Consider the following 15,699-nt stretch of genomic DNA (forward strand, 5'->3'; position numbering starts at 1 on the left):
CCAGGGTTGTCGGGAAGAGGCCCTTGTCCTCATCAACATGGGGACAAGGTGCTTTGTGGTGGGGGGGGCACCGCAAGGCGCCCCCTCCCCCAAAGCACCCCCCATGTTGAGGGCATGCGGCCTGGTACGGTTCAGGAGGGGGGGGAGGCGCTCGTTCGTCCCCACCCCCTTTCCTGACCGGCCGGGCTGCGTGCTCGGATCGGGGTCTGGTATGGATTTTGGGGGGACCCCCACGCCGGTTTTTCGGCGTAGGGGGTTCCCCTTAAAGTTCCATACCAGACCTAAGGGCCTGCGACGGGGCTCGCAAGGTTTCAATCTCGCCAAAAAAAGCGGCGAGATTGAATTCATTTTCTAGTCCCGTCGTACCCAAGTCACGTTCAAAATGAACGGACTTGTCCGTGTGTGGGAAAGTCCGTTCATTCTGAAAGTCCGGCGGAAGTCCGTCGGGAAGACCGGATTCCGGAAAGTCCGGCCGTGTGTAGGCAAGTCCGGCCGTTCAGAAAGTCCGGCGGTAGTCCGCCGGAAGTCTGGCGGCAAGTACGTCGGACCTAGCTTTCTAGAAAGTCCGACCGTGTGTATGCGGCATAAGGGATTTTGATGTTTGTTTTTTTCCCTGCTTTTAAATTTTGTGTGTGCTTGTCGCTCTTTTTCCAACTATTAAGCGTTAAAGCACCTTCCAGCTCCTGCTTTCCAAAGGTCCAATTGGAATATTGATCCCTGATCAGTTCCCACTGCCTGTCTACTGTGACCTAGGCCATCCAACACTCACTGACTGCCAGTTGTCTGGGTTTTTGTGTGTTCCTGAGGCCTTGCCTTGTCCTCTGAGCTTAATTGCATCACGGCCACATACAATGCTGTGAAAACGTATTTGCCCCTTTCTGATTTTTTTTTTTTTGTATATTTGTCACCCTTAAATGACTCAGACAAATCTTATTATTACACAAGGCTAACCCGAGTAAATACAAAATGCAGTTTTTAAGTGATGGTTTCATTTATTAAGGCAAAAAGTTGTCCAAACCTACCTGGTTTTATGTGAAATAGTAGCTGCCCCCTAAACCTAATAGCAGATTGTGTCACCCTTGGTGGCAACAACTGCAATCAAGTGTTTGCATTAACTGGCAATGAGCAATTTTGGCCCACTCTTCTTTGCAGAATTGTTTTAATTCAGCCACATTGTAGGGTTTTCCAGCATGAACGGCCTCTGTAAGGTTATGATAAAGCATCTCAATTGGATTTAAGCCCGGGCTTTGACTAGGCCACTCCATAACCTAAATTTTGCTTTGTTTGAACCATTCGGAGGTGGACTTGCTGTTGTGTTTCGGATCATTGTCCTTCTGCATAACCCAAGTGCACTTGAGCTTGAGGTCAGGTCTAGAGGCCAGTAGCTTTGCAGTGAGTTTTTGAATGTTTTTGCAATAGCGTTTATTAGCGTTTCTTTTAGCGTGTTTTTTTCAATGGATCAAAAATGCTGGTGAGCGTTTATCATCGTTTTTTTACGTTACAGCGTTTTTACAGCTGACAACAGTTGAAAAACTCCTCTCAGAACCCACTAGTTTTGGGTTTTTTTTAAATCCAAAAAACGCCCCAGCCAAACACTGCTGATAACAGCCTATGTGTGCATGGACACATAGGATAACATGATTGGGAGTTTATTGAGTGTAGAAAAAACGTCTGAAGCCGAAAAACAGCTGCTGTAAAAAACGTCCAGTGTGCATGAGGCCTTAGGATTTTCTGGTAGAGCTCAGAATTCATGGTTCCATCAATTATTGTAAGTCGTCCAGGTCCTGAAGCTGCAAAGCAGCCCCAGACCATCACGCTACCATCACCATGTCTGACTGTTGGTATGATCTAGTTATGAAACACTGTATTAGTTTTATGCCAGATGTAACGGGACGCACACCTTCCAAAAAGTTACATTTTTGTCTCAGTCCACAGAATATTTGCCTAAAAGTCTTGGGGATAATCAAGATGTTTTTTGGTAAATGTGAAATGAGCCTTTGTGTTCTTTTTTGGTCAGCAGTGGCTTTGGTCTTGGAAACTCTCCCATGGATGCCATTTTTGTCCAGTCTTTCTTATTGTTGAATCATGAACACTGATCTTACCTGAGGCAAGTGAGGCCTGCAGTTCTTTAGATGTTGTTCTGGGTTCTTTTATGACCTCCCAGATGAGAAGTCGTCATGCTCTTGGAGTAATTTTTGTAGGCCGGTCACTCCTGGGAAGGTTCACCACTGTTCCAAGTTATCTCCATTTGTGGATAATGCCCCCCCGTGGTTCACTGGAATTCCAAAGCCTTAGAAATTGCTTTGAAATCCTTCCTAGACCTATACATGTACATTACTTTGTTTCTAATCTGTTCTTGAATTTTTTTAGATCGTGACACGTGTGGCTTTTTGTGATCTGTTAGCGTGCTTCACTTTGTCAGACAGCTTCTATTTATGTGATTTCTTGATTCAACAGGTCTGGCAGTAATCAGGCCTGGGTGTGGCAAGTGAAATTTAACTCGGCTTTCCAAAAAATTGTGGTTAATCACAGTTCATTCATGATTCAGCATGGTAGGGGGCAATGACATCCAGCAGGATAACAGCCGCCACGTGCCACAATCGGTGGTGCGGTGTGTCAGTCTGACACACCGCTACACCGATCTCAGTAAAGAGCCTCCAGTCATGGCTGATCACGATATAAACAGGAAGAGCCGTTGATTGGCTTTTTCTCACTCGCATCTGACAGACGCAAGGAGAGACGATCTGCAGCTCTCCTGACAGGGGTGTCTGCACTGATTGTTTATCAGAGCAGCCCACCCTTGGATGCCAACACTGGAACACCAGGGAAGCCACCAGGACCACCAGGGAAGCCCCCAATATGTGGATGGCCGGGTACGTATATGCCGTATTGGCTAAATATATGCCAATTAGTGCCCACAAATGGGCACTGACTGGCAACATTATGCAGCAGATCAGACAAGTGATGCCCAGCAATGCCACCCATCAGTGCTGCCTATGAGTGCCCATCAGTGCTGTGGCCATCAGTGCCACCTTATTGATGCCACCTCATCGATGCCCGTCAGTGCAGCCATATCAGTGCCCATCATTGAAGGAGAAAACTTACTTATTTACATTTTTTTTTTAACAGAAACAAAAATTGTATTTTTTTTTTCAAAATTTTCAGTCTTTTTTTTTTATTTGTTGCGCAAAAAATAAAAATCGCAGAGGTGATCAAATACCACCAAAAGAAAGCTCTATTTGTGGGAACAAAATGATAAAAAATTTGTTTGGGTACAGTGTAGCATGACTGCGCAATTGTCATTCAAATTGCAACAGCTCTGAAAGCTGAAAATTGGCTTGGGCAGAAAGGTGCATAAGTACCTGGTATTGAAGCGGTTAAAGCTGAATGGTGTGTTTTTTCTTTTTGTAGACACAGCACCAACCACATTAGGTAATGGTGTGTGCCCTATTACCTATATTTGGCTGCAACTGCCAAGTCATCCCTGCAGTTCCGCCTTTATAGCTGCCAAATATTGCCCACCCACTGCCCTCTGCCATTCATATTGCCAGTATTACTACATTCCTACAGTGCATCGTGTTCTATGAATGGACAGAGGATCGTCTGTCATCCAACTACTCCTTCATTCACAGAACACAATGTATTGTGGGACAGAAACAGTAGGAGTTGTGTATGGAAAAGCAAGGAGAAGGGGGAGGGTGAACAGTGTAGCTTTTCTCAGAAGAAGCCGCTTTTTTTATTCTCACTTCGCCTAAAGACTGAGCCAACTGTTTAGGCATATGGGTTGATCCCAAAATTATTGTTGGGCTCCCTGCAGAGCATGAACCAGCTCTGTGATGTCAGCCAACAGTGGGCTTTAGACTCTGTTCACAGGAGTGCATAACTAAGTGCACTCCTGTGACCCACAGAAGTATTTTGCGCTGTTAATGTTAGACGCTGCCTTGAGCAAGGGAATCGGAAGCTGACTGGCTGATGTTTGTGACAATAACACTCACTTTTTTACACAAGGCCCTTAGGTTAAGAATGTTGCATTGTACATGTAACCCATACCAATTTTAACCACTTCATTACCCGGCTATAGTAAGTAATATGACGTCCGCAGATGGGATCTCCCATCCTGGGCGGGCATCATATGAGGTCCACGGCTTCCTGCCGGCATAGGGGGCGCCGTGCACAAGCCACGTCACCGAGGAGCCGATGCGTGTGCCTGGCGGCCGCGGTGTCCCCCGGGCTCCCGCGATCGTTCGTAATCACACAGATCCACGTCCTGTCAGGGGAGAGGAGACAGATCGTGTGTTCTTAGTATATAGGAGCACTGATCGGTCTCCTCCCCCAGTCAGTCCCATCCCCCCACAGTTAGAATCACTCCCTAGGTAACAAATTTAACCTCTTGATCGCCCCCTAGTGTTAACTCCTTCCCTGCCAGTGACATTATAAAAGTAGTCAATGTCTATTTATAGCACTGATCGCTGTATAAATGTCAGTGGTCCCAAAATAGTGTCAGAAGTGTCCGATCTGTCCACCGCAATGTCGCAGTCACGATAAAAATTGCAGATTTTACTAGTAAAAAAATAATAATAATAAAAGTGCCATAAATCAATAACCTATTTTGTAGGCGTTATAACTTTTGCACAAACCAATCAATATGCGCTTATTGCAATTTTTTTTTTTTTTTACCAAAATTATGTAGAAGAATACATATCGGCCTAAACTGAGGAAAACATTTTTTTCTTTAATTGGGATATTTATTATAGCAAAAAGTAAAAAATATTGTGTTTTTTTTTTTTTTCTAAATAGTTGGTTTTTTTTTGTTTATAGCGCAAAAAATAAAACCCCAGAGGTAATAAAATACCACCAAAAGAAAGCTCTATTTGTGGGGAAAAAAATGATCAAAATTTCATTTGGGTACAGTGTTGCATGACCTCGCAATTGTCATTCATGTTACAGCTCTGAAAGCTGAAATTGGCCTGGAAGGGGGTGAAAGTGCCTGGTATTGAAGTGGTTAAGTACTGGACAAGCTGAAATGTTTTTTTCTCTTCATAGTTTGGGTGACACGCGTACTGCGACAACTCCATCTGTACCTCCAAGCCAGCCTAAAATTAAAATCAAGGAAGAACCTGAGGACAACTATGATTACAATAAGACTCAATCTAACATGGGAGTACAGGTTAAACAAGAGGACTCTGATGAGGACGTAACAGATGAGTACTCACACAGTGATGATGACTATCCAATTTTAGAGAGGCACTTTGCACAATTTAGTACAAAGCTTCATTCGGATAGGAAGCACTCTGTAAGAAGCCCATCTGGAGTGGCAAAAGCAAAATTGCTGAAACTTGAAGATGGTAAAATGCCAGTGGTGTACCTGGAGTCATGTTCCACTAAGAAGACTGCTGAGAATGTTTCAAATTCACAAGAGCTTGCGTTACCTAATACAGCAATGCAGAGCATTAAACAAGAAGAGTGTAGTGACATTTTCCCAAGCACTATTACTTGTAAAAGGGAAGAATTTAGCAGAACTGATGAGAAAAGACCTATTAAAAGAAAAATTTATGCTGACTACGCTGTCCCACTTAATATACGATCCAATCGTGGACGCAGAAAGAAGTCCCCTTCTGCTTCAAGCAAGCCCAGAGCAACCAAGACCCCAGGAAATGAGAATGGTGAGGCACCTATAAAGAAAAGAAGAGGGAGACCTCCGAAGAACAAAGGTGCTAAAGTAGGACGCCCCCCAAAGAAGAAGCCGCCTATAGAAACTTCACAGTTCCCAGATTTCAAGCCAGACCTAGAGGATGTGGATGGAGTGCTATTTGTCGCTTTTTCTTCAAAGGTAAAAAAATAAAATGCAGTGGTCAGTGTTCAGTCTAAAATAACCTCTGCTGATTCAATCAGTATGCAGCCTTGTGATTGGCTAAGAAACAATGTGGTTAGGGAGAGGGCATATTTCTTTTCGTACATCACGGGACACAGAGCCATAGTAGTTACTATGAGGGTTATAGGCCACCTTCAGGTGATGGACACTGGCATGCCCTAAATTAAAAAGTGCACTCCCTATATAACCCCTCCCACTGGTGGGAGTACCTCAGTTTTTTAGCCAGTGTCTACGGTGTTGGTCATGAGTAAAGATGTGCTGTGCTGAGCTCAACTGGAGCAATCCTTGCTGGGGCTAGCCATGCTGCCGGATCCATTCAAAGTGTCTTTTAGGCCGAATTGAATGGTACCCGGCCCACGCCTCGTATCTGAAGAAACGAGGTCTTGCCTGTAACGCTTCTCTTTTTAGAGAGATGGACCCCAGGATCCAGTACTATTTGGTATTAAGGCCATAACGTTTTACTGGCGGTGGTGCTATTACAGGTCCAGGATTGTGGGTTTTCTCGAGGATCCCCAGCTCCTGAAGGTTTAAAGGAACCCACCGTGAAGGTTGAACATTGGGTCTGTTGGTTTACCACAGAAAACCCTGTGATGGGAAAGGTAAATGGAGTCTCCGGCCAGCAGCAAACCTCCGGTAAGGCGGGGGGGGGTGTTGTTTTTCTTCCCCTCTTCTCAGGGAAAGAGCGCAACGAGAAAAAATTAAGCAACGCGAACCCCACTCTGCTCGGCGGCTTCCAGCCCCCCCCCCATTCGCCATTTTTTTTCCCTCTCTCTGTTGATCCCATAGGATTGGAGCCTGCGCTTGCGTGGGAAAAAGCTCTTTTTTTTTAAAAAGGGAGGGGAAGTCGTAGGCGACGGGGGGCGGGGCTTAGCGCGCATTGGCGTCCTCCAACGCCCAGCGCGGGAAGGAGTGTTTTAATAGACACCATTGTTGCTGTTGCAGGCTTCGGAGGGACACGAGCAATGGTGGCATATAAATGGTTTGGTGACACAGGGATTCCTTTGACACATTTACTGCTGCATCAGGCTGGGCATTAATGGCAGCAACAGAGCTGAACTATTGCTCAAGCAAGTGTATACATTCCTTCTGGTAGTACCTCTGCTTTGTGCATTGGGCTATGGAAGAAGGGGGGGTAAAAACACCTCAAAAGGTGCTCTTGTAAGACTTCTACAGTCACACGGAAGCCTAGAACCATCTCAATAAAGAGGGCATCCTCCCCTGAGAGTATGGTGATCAGAGTGAGCCATCAGGAGGGGCAAGTGTTGCAGCTGCTTTTAATGCCCTGTACACACGATAGGGTTTTCCGATGGAAAATGTGTGATAGGACCTTGCTGTCGGAAATTCTGACCGTGTGTAGGCTCCATCACACATTTTCCATAGGAATTTCCGACACACAATGTTTGAGAGCTTGCTATAATATTTTCCGACAACAAAATCCGTTGTCGGAAAATTCCGATCGTGTGTACACAAATCCGACACACAAAGTGCCACGCGTGCTCAGAATAAATTAAGAGACAAAAGCTATTGGCTAATGCCCTGATTATAGTCCCAACGTACGTGTTTTACGTCACCACATTCAGGACGATCGGATTTTCCGACAACTTTGTGTGACCGTGTGTTTGAGCCAACATCTGTCGGAAAAAATCCATGGATTTTGTTGTCGGAATGTCCGATCAATGTCCGACCGTGTGTACAGGGCATAACACTGCAGCCCGTGTATATTACTAAGGAGTTTTTTTTTTCTCCAACCATTTTAAGTTTGGAGCAAAAAAATTGATGCTTTAATTGCATCCCAGAGTGGGACTAAACATAACAGGTCCATTGCTAAGGACCCTCATGCTGAGGAACAAGGGCGAGAGATGACGATTGGTATAGTCTCTCACTGAATTGGTCCGCTCCACATTTTTACTGCCAATAAGCCGCAGTCAATCGATGAGCCCACTTCTAGTTTGGGTTCACTGAAGCCTCCTCAATCTGTTCATGCTTTTCCTATCCATTCATGGCTAAAAAAAGCTTATGTACTCTGAGTGGGAGCACCCAGATAAACAGTTTTTTTTTCCTCCAAAAAAAGTTTTTCAGTACTTTTTTTTATGGAGGAAGAGTTCTATAAGAAATGGTGGGATTTCCAGCAGTTGACACTGCTATATCCTCTGTAAATGAAAACCTGACTTGTCCAGTAGACAATGCTCATATGCTAAAGGACCCAACAGATAAGAAGTTGGAATTCCTTTTTTTTTAAAAAAAAAGAGCTATTTTTTTGCTCGCAGGTTTACCCTGCGCTGGCAGCGATCAAAGTATCTCAGTCCTTAAAGGACCAGTTTATGGAGGTACTCAAGATTATTCCTGATCAGCATGCCCAAGATTTGGCCGGGATATCAGAAGTGTTGTGTTTTACAGTAGACGCTATGAAAGATTCTATTCTCTAGGCCTCATGGCTCATGCTAGGGCTGGTACATGTGTGTAGAATCCTATGGTTGAAAAGTTGGTCAGCCAAAGCGCCATGCAAAAGCTCTTGGCCAGTTTCCCATTTTATGGTTATTTGGAGACGATCTGGATAAGTATATCCAATGAATTTCTAATGGGAAAAGTTCCCTTTTACCAGTTAAAAAGAAGTTTGAGCATTTTTTCTTTCAAACGTGATTCTTCTCCGGTGTCGGGGGCATCAGCCTCCAGGCAGTCATGATGGCCTCCACCGTCAGGTTCAAGAGGGTCATTCCCAGGGCCAAAAGAGGACCTGGGGTAGGAAACCCATAAAACAAGATACTAAAGTCTCTTTATGAAGGGGCACCCCCGCTCACTCGAGTTGGGGGAAGGCTTCTACGGTTTTCAAAGGTCTGGCAGGAACAATGCCAAGACAGATGGGTGGCTTACTCAATTTTCTCTAGGTTACAAACTAGAGTTCTGAGGGTTCCTGTCTCCTAGTTTTTCTCAGTTCAGACGTTCCCAGAGATCCAGTGAAAAAAGTCTCTTTCTAGCTTTGGATCATCTCTTGGCTCAAAGAGTGATATCGGTGGTCCCCTTGGAAGAGCAAGGATTAGTGGTTTTATTCAAACCCTTTCACGGTTCCAAAACCAAACGGAGATATCAGACCCATTTTAGATCTCAAAGATCTAAGCCGGTTGTTTTGAATATCCGTTCTTTTCGCATTGGAGTCAATCCGATCAATAGTCTCCATCCTACAAGGGTGAGAACTTCTGGCGTCAATCGACATCAAGGATGCTTTTCTCCATGTGCTGATTTTCCCCTGCTCACCAGAAATTTCTACGCTTCCAGGTAGAAAATCTTCTATTTCAGTTTGTAACTCTACCTTCAGTCTAGCTACTGCACCTCAAGTGTTTACAAAGGTCCTGGTTCCTCCTTTAGCCAAGTTAAGGGCTCAAGGTATAAGGATACTAGCCTACTTAGACGATCTTCTTCTCTTGATAGATCAATCGGTAGCCTGCTTAAAATTAAAGTTTGGTCACAGCAGTCATCTACCTGGAATACCTAGGTTGGATTCTCAACCTGGAAAAATCCTCCTTAAAACCATCAAGCAGATTGCAGTACTTGGGGCTGATCATTCTTTCGAGGCCGTTCCTTATGCGCAGTTTCATTCAAGACTGTTGCAAAACAGTATCCTGTCAACTTGGAACAAGAAGGTCCAAGCTCTGGACTTCCCAATGCGTTTTTATCCCCCGTAGTGCGTCAGAGCTTTAATTGGTGGTTGATATCCAAGAATCTTCAAAAAGGGAAAATCCTTTCTACCAGTTTCCTGGAAAGTGGTAACAACAGATGCCAGCCTTCTGGGCTGGAGAGCAGTCCTGGAAGAAACGTCTGTCCAAGGAAAATGGTCCAAATCAGAGATTACCTTGCCCATCAATATTCTAGCGATTCGGGCGACTCTTTTCAGGTTCCAATCCGACAATGCCACAGCTGTGGCCTATTTCAGTCACTAGGGGGCACGAAAAGTCATGCAGCCCAGAGAGGTGAATCATATTCTGTCTTGGGGGAACAACATTCCTTGCCTATCAGCAATTTTCATTCCAGGGATAGAGAATTGGCAGGCGGACTACTTGAGTCGCCAACAATTGTTCCCGGGAGAATGGTCCCTTCACCTCGACATCTTATGTCAATATGCCAAAAATGGGGAGTTCCGGGCGTGGATCTGTTTGCGTCCGGGTTCAACAATAAGATCGACAACTTTGTGTCAAGGACAAGGGATCCGATGGCATACTGAACAAATGCCTTGGTTTTTTCCGTGGGATCAGTTTTTCACTGATCTATGCGTTCCCTCCTGTTCTGCTGCTTCCGCGCCTTCTCGCAGGATCAAGCAAGAAGGGAAGGAGGTGATTCTTGTGGCCCAGGAGATCTTGGTTTGTCGAGATCGTAAAAATGGCGGTAGGGGACCCTTGGGCCCTACCGCCATGGCCAGACCTTCTCTCGCAAGGTCCGATAGTCTATCCTATCTTACAAGTGCTCAATTTAGCGGTTTGGCTATTGAGACCCACATTCTAAAGATCGTGGGCCCTTAGCTTCAGAAGTTTCTACTTTGGTTAATGCTAGGAAGCCGGCCTCCGGAGTCATATACTATAGAATCTGGAAGGTATATGTCTCCTAGGGTGAATCCAGGGGTTGGCACCCCAGGAAATATGTCATAGGTAGGATCCTTGAATTCATACAGATAGGATTAGAAATGAAGCTGGCCTTGAGTACTATCAAAGGCCAGATGTCGGCTTTATCTGTGTTTTTTTAACTACCACTTCACACTCTCTGGTTCGTAACTTTTTTCAGGGGGTAACACAGATTAATACTCCAGTTGGGTCACCCCTGAACCCTTGGGACTTAAATTTAGTCCTGTCGGCTTTACAGAAGCAGCCTTTTGAAGGCCTTTTGAAGCCAATACGAGATACTCCCTTGGTCCTCTTGACGAGGAAAAATAATTTTCTTGGTTGCCATATCTTCTGCAGGAAGAGTATCAGAGTTGGCTGCTCTTTCTTGTAAAGAACCATATTGGTTTATTCATCCTGAATTTCTAGTAGGTAGTATCGGTTTTTCATTTAAACCAGGATATTGTTCTGTCTTAATTTTTTCCAGAACCTCGTTCTGTGGAAGAAAGGTCACTACATTCTTTTGATGTGGTGAGAGCGGTCAAAGTCTATTGAAAGTGTCCGCTCAGATTCATAAAACAGATGTTTTGTTTGTGTTGCCAGACAGTCCTAAAAGAGGACAGGCAGCATCGAAATCTACTGTTCCTAAATGGAGTCGTCAAGTGATTGTTCAAGCTTATCGTTTAAAGAGGAAAATTCCTCCTTTTCATATTAAAGCGCACTTCTCCAGGGCTGTTAGTGCTTCTTGGGCAGTGCATCACCAAGCCTCCATGGCTCAGATCTGCAAGGCCGCAACTTGGTCTTCAGTCCATACATTTACCAGATTCTATCAAGTAGATGTAAAAGATCATCAGGATATCGCCTTTGGGCGCAGTGTACTGCAGGCAGCAGTATGAGTCCTCTAGTCTCTTGGTGCCCTACTTTGTTTTTTCTCCCTCCCTTCAGTTGGCATTGCTATGGGACATCCCACATAGTAACTACTATGGCTCTGTGTCCCGTGATGTACGATAAAAAAATAGGATTTTTATAACAGCTTACCTGTAAAATCCTTTTCTTTGAAGTACATCATGGGACCCAGAGGTCCCTCCCTTCTTTGGTATACACGTGTATTGCTTTGCTACAAAAACTGAGGTACCCCCACCAGTGGGAGGGGTTATATAGGGAGTGCACTTTTTAATTTAGGGTGTGCCGGTGTCCATCACCTGAAGGTGGCCTATAACCCACATAGTAACTACTATGGCTCTGTGTCCCGTGATTTACTTAAAAGAAAAGGATTTTACAGGTAAGCTGTTATAAAAATCCTATTTTTCCTTTTCTCTGTGTTACCCCCCAGTGACATCACTAAAGCAGTGGACTTTCTTATGTAGGCTAGTTGTGCAATATGTATTTGTACTTTCTGTTTAATTGAGCTAAATACATTCCAAAAGGGATGCAAAGTCTTAGTCTGAGAAGAAATGCATTTTCCTTGACAGCATGCTTTACAGAAGGACCCTTGCACTTTATGTGGAAGCGGTGGTCTGTCTGCAGAATCAGAGCTAGGGCCATTTTCTACAGCTGGTAGGGAAGAGGACTTTTTACTCAGGCTGTTGTTACTTTTCTAAAGAAATCTACAAAACTTCGCACACCTTTTTGTGTGCAAAACACCTGGGATGTATTAAAGTGGTTCTAAAGTGAGAGAGTTTTTTACCTTAATGCTTTCTGTGCTTTTTCTTTAATCGTACATCAAGGGACACAGATCCATAGTAATTACTATGTGGGTTATAGTCCACCTTCAGGTGCTGGACACTGGCACACCCTAAACAGGAAGTTGCCTCCCTATATAATCCCTCCCATACTGGGAGCATCTCAGTTTTTTCGCCAGTGTCTAAGGTGTTGGTCACGAGTGAAGATGTGCTGTGCTGAGCTCCACTGGAGCAATCCTTGCTGGGGCTAGCTATGCAGCCGGATCCATTCAAAGTGTCATTTAGGCCAAATTGAATGGTGCTCGGGCCTCGTATCCGAAGAAACGAGGTTTTGCTTGTAAACGCTTCTCTTTTCAGAGCTGGGCCCCGGGATCCAGTACTTTTGGTGCTAAGGCCATAAAGTTTTACTGGCAGGGTGCTATTACAGGTCCAGGATTGTGGGGTCCCTGGTTCCTGAAGGTTTGTTACCAGAACCCACCGTGAAGGGCTAGCAGGCAGACCTCCGGTAAGTTTGGGGGGTTTTGCTTCCTCCGGACTCCCCCACCTGGGCTGAACTCTTCCCCTCTTCATGAGGCTGAGTAGTATGGTCACCACTTTCAACTACCTGGAATATCTATGTCGGTTTCTCACCTAGGAGAAATCTTCTTTAAAACCATGAAAAGGGCTAAGATACTTGGATCTGATCTTAGGTACACCCAGAAAAGGGTATTCTTGCCCCAGGCAAAGATCAGCGCCATAAAGGAACTGATTTACAGTTGGTCCATAAATATTGGGACATCGACACAATTCTAATCTTTTTGGCTCTGCACACCACCACGATGGATTTGAAATGAAACTAACAAGATGTGCTTTAACTGCGGGCTTTCAGCTTTAATTTGAGGGTATTTACATCCAAATCAGGTGAACGGTGTAGGAATTACAACAGTTTGTATATGTGCCTCCCACTTTTTAAGGGACCAAAAGTAATGGGACAATTGGCTGCTCATCTGTTACATGGCCAGGTGTGTGTTAGTTCCTCATTATCCCATTTACAAGGAGAAGATAAAAGGTCCAGAGCTCATTTCAAGTGTGCTATTTGCATTTGGAATCTGTTGCTGTCAACTCTCAATATGAGATCCAAAGAGCTGTCACTATCAGTGAAGCAAGCCATCATTAGGCTGAAAAAACAAAACAAACCCATCAGAGATAGCAAAAAACATTAGGTGTGGCCAAATCAACTGTTTGGAACATCCTTAAAAAGAGAGAATGCACTGGTGAGCTCAGCAACACCAAAAGACCCAGAAGACCACGGAAAACAACTGTGGTGAATCACCAAAGAATTATTTTCCTGGTGAAGAAAACACCCTTCACAACAGTTGGCCAGATCAAGAACACTTTCCAGGAGGTAGGTGTATGTGTGTCAAAGTCAACAATCAAGAGAAGACTTCACCAGAGTGAATACAGAGGGTTCACCACAAGATGTAAACCATTGGTGAGCCTCAAAAACAGGAAGGCCAGATTAGAGTTTGGAAACAACATCTAAAAAAGCCTTCACAGTTCTGGAACAACATCCTATGGACAGATGAGACCAAGATCAACTTGTACCAGAGTGAAGAGAAGATTATGGAGAAGGAAAGGAACTGCTCATGATCCAAAGCATACCACCTCATCAGTGAAGCATGGTGGTGGTAGTGTCTTGGCGTGGGCATGTATGGCTGCCAATGGAACTGGTTTTCTTGTATTTATTGATGATGTGACTGCTGACAAAAGCAGCAGGATGAATTCTGAAGTGTTTCGGGCAATATTATATGCTCATATTCAGCAAAATGCTTCAGAACTCATTGGACGGCGCTTCACAGTGCAGATGGACAATGACCCGAAGCATACTGCGAAAGCAACCAAAGAGTTTTTTAAGGGAAAGAAGTGGAATGTTATGCAATGGCCAAGTCAATCACCTGACCTGAATCTGATTGAGCATGCATTTCACCATTTCACTTGCTGAAGACAAAACTGAAGGGAAAATGCCCCAAGAACAAGCAGGAACTGAAGACAAATGCAGTAGAGGCCTGGCAGAGCATCACCAGGGATGAAACCCAGCGTCTAGTGATGTCTATGCGTTCCAGACTTCAGGCTGTAATTGACTGCAAAGGATTTGCAACCAAGTATTAAAAAGTGAAAGTTTGATGGATGATTGTTAATCTGTCCCATTATATTTGGTCCCTTAAAAAGTGGGAGGCACCTATACAAACTGTTGTAATTCCTACACCGTTCACCTGATTTGGATGTAAATACCCTCAAATTAAAGCTGAAAGTCTGCAGTTAAAGCACATCTTATTTGTTTCATTTCAAATCCATTGTGGTGGTGTACGGAGCCAAAAAGATTTCGATGTCCCAATATTTATGGACCTGACTGTAGGTGATCAAAGCAAGATTAATTCTTCTATTCAACTTTGCATGAGGTTGTTGGGAAAGATGGTGGCTTCATTCAAGGCCGTTCTTTATGCTCCGTTCCATTTGGGACTGCTGCAAAACATTATTCTATCGGCTTGAAACAAAGGGTTCAAGCTCTAGATTCCCAATGTGTATGACTTCAAAGCCTATGGCCACATCACCCTGAAAGCGCCCGATCTCGTCTGATCTTGGAGGCTAAGCAGGGTCGGGCCTGGTTAGCACCTGGATGGACCACCTGGAAATATCAGGTACTGTAGGCTGGGTACGCCAGAGCCTCAGTTTATGATTGATATCCAAAAATCTGCAAAGGGGAAAATCCTTCCTTCAGTTTGGAAGTGGCCCAGATCAGAAATGACCTTGCCCATTATTCTAGAAATTCAGGCAGAGCACTTGGTTCTGAAGACCTGAACGTTCAGTTTACGGTCCTGCCAGGATTCAATCCAACTATGCCACAGCAATGGTCTATATTAACCCCTTCCCACCGACCGTACGCAGATGTGCGTAATCGGCTTTCGGGGGTTATACCGGGATGATGCCCGCAGCTGCAGGCATCATCCCGGTACCGTTGTTTAGAGCCGGCGATTGGCTATCTGTGTATAACAACAGATACGGCTAAAAGCCGCTCGGCTGCTCTTACCGGGCCTCTTGGTCGATCCGGAGGCTCGGTGACCAATCCGATGCCTCCGGCGGCTGGGGGTGGGCTGGAACAAAGCTGTGGGCGGCTTCATTCCAGCCTTCAAATTGTAAACGCGGAAGCGACGTCATGACGTCACTTCCCGTTTACTCGGCTGCCAATGGCGCCGGTTTTAAAAAAGTACACAGTATTCAGAATCGCCGTTTTCAGCGATCTGAATACTTTGAAGTGTAAAGGATGGATGGGAGGTCCCCATCTCTCCATAAAGAGTACCTGTTACCACCTATTACTGTCACAAGGGATGTTTACATTCCTTGTGACAGCAATAAAAGTCATCAAAACGTTATTTTTAAGCACAATTTATGAATTTAAAAATAAATAAAATAAATAAGAAAAAAATTTTTTTTTTTAAAGTGCCCCCATCCCCGCGAGCTCGCGCAGCAAAGAAAACGCATACGGAAGTCGCGCATGCATATGTAAACGGTGTTCAAATCA

The 15,699-nt window shown here is 44.6% G+C and overlaps 1 protein-coding gene and 1 pseudogene across 2 annotated transcripts in view; both read left to right on the top strand.

Moving 5' to 3' along the window:
- The window catches only part of MGA (MAX dimerization protein MGA), a 191,213-nt gene that overhangs the window by 34,198 nt on the left and 141,316 nt on the right, over positions 1–15,699 (top strand). For both annotated transcript variants that reach the window (XM_073610788.1, XM_073610787.1), the window contains exon 3: positions 5,044–5,830. In XM_073610788.1, the coding sequence (XP_073466889.1) occupies positions 5,044–5,830 (787 nt within the window). The remainder of the gene's footprint in view (positions 1–5,043; positions 5,831–15,699) is intronic.
- LOC141120681 (5S ribosomal RNA) lies at positions 14,715–14,830 on the top strand (annotated as a pseudogene).

Source organism: Aquarana catesbeiana, linkage group LG13 (genome assembly GCF_042186555.1).
Source record: "Aquarana catesbeiana isolate 2022-GZ linkage group LG13, ASM4218655v1, whole genome shotgun sequence".
Taxonomy (NCBI): Eukaryota; Metazoa; Chordata; class Amphibia; order Anura; family Ranidae; genus Aquarana; species Aquarana catesbeiana.